A 6,989-nucleotide genomic window follows, 5' to 3' on the forward strand; every position below is an offset into this window, starting at 1 on the left:
CTATAAATTTGAACGCTAAGATGACGTCATCAAAGCAAATAATAGATGCAGACACTTAATCTTATTACGTTATAGTTTCAAATAAACTAGCACTGGAGGATGGAGCCTTGTGTAGAAGTTCACGCAAGTGAGAAAAGTTCTTTTAGCGCCATTGGGAGTGGCCGTGAACGATTATTTTACATATGGCTCAAGCAGCTCTCGACTTCCAACCTTAGATCAAGTGTCCTTTGGGTAGTCAATGAATATCCGTTTGAAGGCGAGCTAAATTGAGGCTTAAGGTTGTGCGCTGGGTTTGGGACCCCCCACTTAAAAAACGCCCCCAATGAAAAGGTACAAACAGCCACGTAAGAGAAACCCCTCTTTTGATGACGACCATAGCTAATATAATAAGGACTATGATTTAAAGGCATGCACCTGAAATGTCTGGTCCCTTAAATACGAAGGTTTCACTGCCCAACTGATTGATGTCCTCGTAAAAATAAACGTTGACATCACCGCCATCCAAAAAGTGCGATGGACGGGACAAGGACTGAGACGAGTATGGCCACTGTAGCTATATAAAGGAGCGCAAATTCGGTGTGCTAATGATCATGGTGGGAGAAAGACTCCGTCGCCGTCTAGCCATAATCCACATCAAAGCGAAGATCTTCAACATATCGCTGAGAGAAGTACGATGGGATCAAAGATGCCATCTATGAGCGCTTGGAACCTATGAGAGCTGCCTCAACCACAATGTCAAAATCGTGCTTGCCGACTTTAACGACGGGATGGGCAAAGCAGGTATCTTTGGCACACCGGTCGGTAAATTCAGCCTTTATGATGAACTGATCGACTTCGCTGGGGCCCGAAATATGGTTATCTGTAGTACCAGATTCCAGCACAAGAAAATTCATCAACCCCTCTCCAGTGTTTTTGACGTGATTCTAACCTCACCGCCTGCCTATTGGCCAATGTGCAATAAGGACTCCTACGATATCGGACAGATGCACTTTGCAAGAAAGTAGATCTGAAGTTCATGAGCGCGTTGTCGACTAACGCCAACCAATGCAGCTCCAACTCAGTCCCCTTCCGCTATGAGCGGGGCAAGAACTCTCTGACTAGCTCATCGGATTTGCAGTTTCCAGGCGATTCTGGTATGACCAAGCATTCAAACCAGTCCAATAATGAAATAGTTTGACGCTTTTTCTTTTGAGGACATTAATTTCTTTACAAACTTCTGCCTGAGAAACATTAAAGTTGTCTGATAGCCAAAAGTAAATATTGACGAAGAGCTCCTTACAGAAAGCTCCTCCTGTCCTCCTAGCTTCTAGCCATCCATGAAAAAGGTCACTGCGCGTCTATTCCAGCGACTCCGCCCTATTTATATATCCTTTGCAGAGGGAAAACCGCCACGTTAAGGCTCTGCGACGCAGTGATCCAAGCTTTCAGGAATGCAGTTGAAGTAGAAAGAAGTTTCGCCGTGTGCTAGTTCGGACCCTTCATAGGCCCTACAGCTGCTCTACAGCAATGTAAGGCAAATCAAGATTTTCTTACTCTCTTCTCAATATTTCGCCTCCACAAAAGCTTTCTATCACGGATAAGCCCTTTTCAATAAAAATATTTAAATCTAGAAAAGCAGTTTATATGGGCGAATTCGGGTCAAACTTGATATTGAGTATATGTGGAAAGTAATATTTTGATTGATTGAGTATTTCTGGCAATTATTCCAATTTGAACGCGAACTCGACCAAAAAGTCTTTGCGAGTCGTTAGAACAATAAGTTGGGCAAGTGTATGACGAAAAACAGAAGACTTTTATACTTCTGAAATCAGCAAACTTTGGTCACAGTATATCGTTTACTAAATATATCTAGGCTTAGTCTTTGAAATTTGTATCAACTAGTTTCAAGACATCAAGAAAATAGTAAAGACATGTCGTTACGAGTAATTGCCAGATTTTTAGCCAAGGTTCTCTAAATAGTTTCCTTTTATGTCTTGATTTTGCACTGTAAATGAAGGATTATACGAATTTTTTGTCACTTCTTGATGATCTTTAAAATAAAATCTTAAGATTTAAGTTTTTAAGCTATTTTTTCTATAAACTTTCCGTCCAACGTGTACCGCAACGGACGTGGTTCCATAGCAGTCGGGTTTCCATAATCAGTTTCGGATTTATATCGACCGGGTATATTTGCTCTGATATATAATGGTTCCTGCCGTTTCTATAACAAAATTTATAAAAGCGTCGGAGACCCTGTAAACTATTTATGTATAATATATAATATAATAATCGGCGATCTGAGTTTATTTAGTCATATCCGTCCTACGCGTACTCGTCCTTTAGTATTCGAGATATTGATCTGAAATTTTACACACGTATTTTTATAGCGAAGAAGCCGTTTAGTTGACGGAATCGCTGATATCGGAGCACTATACCGTATAGCTGTCATATAAACTGAACGATCAAAATTACATCCTTGTAGGGAAAACTTGTTTAAATGACAAGATATCTTCACTAAATTTGGCATGCATTATTATCCAAAACAACTGTATAATCTCCGATCAAATGGTGCAGTTCGGACCACTATAACATATAGCTGTCATACAAATTGATCGATCGGATTCTAGTTCTTGTAAGGAAAACTTTTTTATTGAACGAGATATCTTCACGAAATTTAATTTGAATTCATATCCAAATCAGTGCTACAATCACCGTTGAAATGGTTCAGATCAAACCACTTTAACATATAGCTGTCATACAAACTGATCGATCAAAATCAAGTCCTCGTATGGAAAATTTTGTCATTTGACGAGATATCTTCACAAGATTTGGCATGAATTATTATCGACGGGAAGGCTATAATATGTGAAGAAATTTTTCAAATCGAACCAGTATAGCATATATCTGCCATACAAACTGAKCGATCAAAATCAAGTCCTCGTATGGCAAACTGTTTTATTGGACAAGGTATCTTCACCAAATTTGGCATGAATTAAAAACAAAAAGAACAAATAACTGTATTTTTTATTTTTATGCACTTTTTTATATGTGTATTTATTTGCTACGTATGTATTTACAGTAAATTTGCACACAGACACAATAATAATAGTTATAATAATAAATTAACGCTAGAATTATGTATGTAGATATATATGTATATATGCGTAGCTTCGCACGCCCTGCTTCTGCTGATATTTAAATATATTGTCCTTCCGTTACTGCTACATAATAGACAAGGAAAGCTTGTTGTTGCCATTTTTACTAAACCTTCAACTATAAAAAATAACAGGAAATATTTTATAGAAAAAAATGTGTATGTGTGTGTTTAAAACCAACAATTACGGAATGTAAATTTAAAATTTACGAAAACAAAATAAATTATTCGCAATTTGTGTGTAAATATTTGTATTATACATATAGATAAAACTTGAAAAACAAAAAAAAAATCTTTTGACACTGAATAGAAATAGTATCATTATTTTTATATAGCGCATTTGTCAAAAATATTTTTTTGCACACATTCGCTATGCAATTGCAACAATGCTTTTAATTCTTTTTTTTTCATAACACAAACCATAACCAACCACAATCCTTTTAGGCTACACTTCTACTTTTCTTAGGCTTAAAAAATAACGGGAAATTTTTAATTAAAATTTTTGCATTTCCAACAACTTTTCATTATAAAAGATGTTTCACTTTGCATTTTGCAACCACACACACGCGCTATATTTTGCACAACACTGTTGCACTGTGTATGTAATGACGTTTGTTACTTATTTATATATGCTTGTATATGTATATATGTAATACGTTAACTGTAATTAACTGTTAGACGCAACCTATGGCTGGCCATAGAGCATTTCCGAGCCAGGCGGTATTGAGCTGGGATCTACGCTGGCATTAAAGTAGCTCGCTGGTGAAGCGAAGACATTTGTCAACGCTGTTGGTGCTGCTGTCAGCTCCGGGAGGCGACCAGTGGTCGGTGTTGATAAGTTATAAGGATTTTTCAGATACTCTTGATAGATGTCGTTTTCGCCACTTTGTTGTTGCTGCAGCGTCGGGTATTGCATAGCAATATTCGCTGCGTAGCTGGAGACGATGGCAGGATTGGTTTGTTGTTGTAGTAATTGTGTTTGTTGTAGTTGTTGGTGCGTTTGCCTGCTGCTTTGCATGGCGATGTAGGGAGCACTGGTGTAGGAGGGATGTTGTTGGATGGGCATTGGCACATTTTCGGACATCGGCGCATCTACAGCGGCCTGCTGTTGTTGTTGTTGTTGCGCGTGCGCCTGTACAGTTGCTGGGTGTAAGGCGCTGGGCTGCTGTCCATCAAGCGCATATTGATTGTACAAAGCGTGTTGTTGTTGTTGTTGTTGTAGCAAGAATTGTTGGTACTGCCGCTGCGTGGCCGCTGCCTGAGCAGCAATGTAATCCGCATACTGCTGTTGCTGTTGCAATTGCGGCTCATGACTCTCTTGTTGTTGTTGTTGCAACAATTGCGTGTTCGCCTCGGCGGCCGCTGGTGGCGTTTCCGGCAACTCAATAGCGTACGAATAACTGCTGTAGATATTATTTTGCGTCGTGTTATTGACAACAATCGCCGGTTGCGGCTGTGTTGCCGGTGCTGCCGGTGCTGACGTGTTCGTTGCATGCTGCGTTTGTTCCACGGCTGTTGGTGCGCTCACCAACGACAACTGTGCTGTGTCATGCACTAAATCAGGTAAACTGGCTGGCGCAGTGACGCCAGCTGCGGCGGGCAAAGCTGTCTCCGACACGCTTTGTGGCACAATGCTGGGCACTGGACGCACCAGCAGTGGCGTGTCATCCAACAACAATAGCGGATTGGTTGTGATCGGCGAAGCGGCCAATGAGTGACGTGGTGAGGCGGCCCCCAAAGTGTGACGCTGCACGCTGCTTAACTGTAATTTGTAGGTTATTTTAATATTATCAAATCTCGGCCTCTGCCAAAGGGAAAGCACTTACTTGCTCGGCGGAGTGTGGTCGTTGCGCGTAAGTGGCTTCCACTGCACCTGTGGAGACATGCGAAGCTGTTGTGGTGACTGGCAGCACCAGCGGTGTGGGCGGCAACAGCACCGGTGGCGTGTCTGCTGGTTTTATTGCTGAAATGCTGTTTGGTGCGCTGGCCGTTTCGGATGCTGCGGATGCTGCATTGGTCACAGACATCACTTGAGCGCGCTTATCTGAAAGCAAAAACAAGTGTGAGACGTGTGTTAATAAAAAAAAAAAAACATAGAAGAGAAAAGAAGTAATTTTGAGGAATGGTGCCAAGTTGGCTGTCCTTAAGCCAGGTCCGTTTCGGTTACTTAGACCCGACTGTCGTGGGAACTGTTGTTGTTGTTGTTAGTTAAGTTAGATAAGTTGTCGTCAACGTCATCCAACGATAGGCCCAGGAAACATTCTGTTTCGGCTGGGTAGGACCAAAGGGAGAAAGGTGCCAGTTGTTTAGGGCAAGCAAAATGTAGGATGCAAATGAAGTAGTAGTTTAACCTGCTGCAGTATCCAGAACGAAGCTGCGCAAGCGTCACTCCCTTTTCACGAGGCAACAAGCGCTCTTTGTTTGCAATGCGTGGTGGTTTGACTCCAAGTGTGGCATTCACTTAGAGAGAATCGGTCAAGGTGTTAATGGCTCCACTGTGAATGGCGTTCAGTGCATATCTGAAGTTAGTTCCGACCGAAGTTTGGTCGGCGTATTGTTTAATGTCGTCGACGTAGTTGAAAAATGACCTATCGACGCTCCTAGAAGGCTATTCCGCTCCAAACAGGAGACTGCAGTGCTGACTCCTGCAAAGACACCCCAGCAGAAACTGTTTGGAGAAGAATTCATTATGCATTTAACTGGTAGGATACGCTCCTCACGTTGCAGGTGTTCGATGGCATATATCATTATCTGGAGTGCAGTGTTCTTACATGCTTTTAGCTTGCTCGACCTCGTTTCACTGCATCCAGGCTACCATGTTGGTGCGGCATAGTTGAGGATCGGCCGGTCGATTGCCTTAAAAGTTGCTAACAACGTATCTTTGTCTTTTCAGATGTGCTGCCGCCTAACGAATGGACGATAATTTGCGGCTCTGTACTTTGGCGATTTAGTGGGGGCAGTCTTAGGTTCCGTGCAGCGAAAAAACGAGAAATTTTGGAGAGATATCCGTTTACGTCTGAGCACATGTCATCGATTCCATTGCCCGACGTCATTATCGTGCAATCATCAGCGTACGAGTTGATAGAAATTACCTCTATGGTGTACTTTTCGGAAGCCATGCTGATGATGCGCTAGCCTCAGGTGGTGCGTGAAGGTCGGGAGTAGCAAGGTTTCAAGTGTCTTCGCTACTGGGAATAGTTATCGGACGATAGTAATTCACTTTATGGTGGGTTTGCTAGGTTTCAGTGATGGGACCATTCTTCCGATTTTACACACATGGGATATTTGAAGAGTGGCCAGCGACAGGGTGAGTACCTTAGTGAGGTAGCTTACTACCGGTTTACATACTATTTTAGATTGGTTAGTTTTTTAGTCGTGGGAACGGACAACAATTACGGTCATCGCAGCGGCTTTCCACAAAACATTTGGGCAACTACCTTTTAAGAAATGTTACTACACGAACGACTAGCACAAAGAGTATCACAACTGTTCCTACTGTAGTCGATTCTAAGTTATTGGAACGGACCCGGACTTTTATCGGGTTTAGGACGGTAAACTCGGCAGAATTCTGTCGTTATAACAACAACAACACAAGATTATCACAATCGTAAAAGCTAATGGCTTAAAGGTAAATAATTTTGACAGATCAAGCAAAAATTTAACATAACCTCAAAATTTAATTTAATTATGATAACGCGTGAAAGAAACATAAACTTGTGGTTTAGTAAAACATTAACGGAAAACTTTTACAAAGTTATTCCTCGAAAAGCACTAAACTAAAACTAACAAAACACAAAAACAAAAGAAAAAGAAAAACGAAAAATTAAAAAAAAAAATATTAATAAAACATAAACTA

At 41.2% G+C, this 6,989-nt stretch overlaps 1 protein-coding gene across 1 annotated transcript in view; it reads right to left on the reverse strand.

Moving 5' to 3' along the window:
- Nucleotides 1-3,426: 3,426 nt before the first annotated feature.
- LOC108972671 (Golgi-specific brefeldin A-resistance guanine nucleotide exchange factor 1) overlaps nt 3,427-6,989 on the reverse strand; it is a 12,665-nt gene continuing 9,102 nt past the window's right edge. The window contains exons 9-10 of the mRNA XM_018939367.1: nt 4,960-5,177; nt 3,427-4,895 (exon numbers count right to left, since the gene is read on the reverse strand). Of these exons, the coding sequence (XP_018794912.1) occupies nt 3,819-4,895; nt 4,960-5,177 (1,295 nt within the window). The 3' untranslated portion in view covers nt 3,427-3,818. The remainder of the gene's footprint in view (nt 4,896-4,959; nt 5,178-6,989) is intronic.

The sequence above is a fragment of the Bactrocera latifrons genome, unplaced genomic scaffold (genome assembly GCF_001853355.1).
Source record: "Bactrocera latifrons isolate USDA-ARS-PBARC rearing strain unplaced genomic scaffold, ASM185335v1 scaffold_413, whole genome shotgun sequence".
Classification (NCBI taxonomy): Eukaryota; Metazoa; Arthropoda; class Insecta; order Diptera; family Tephritidae; genus Bactrocera; species Bactrocera latifrons.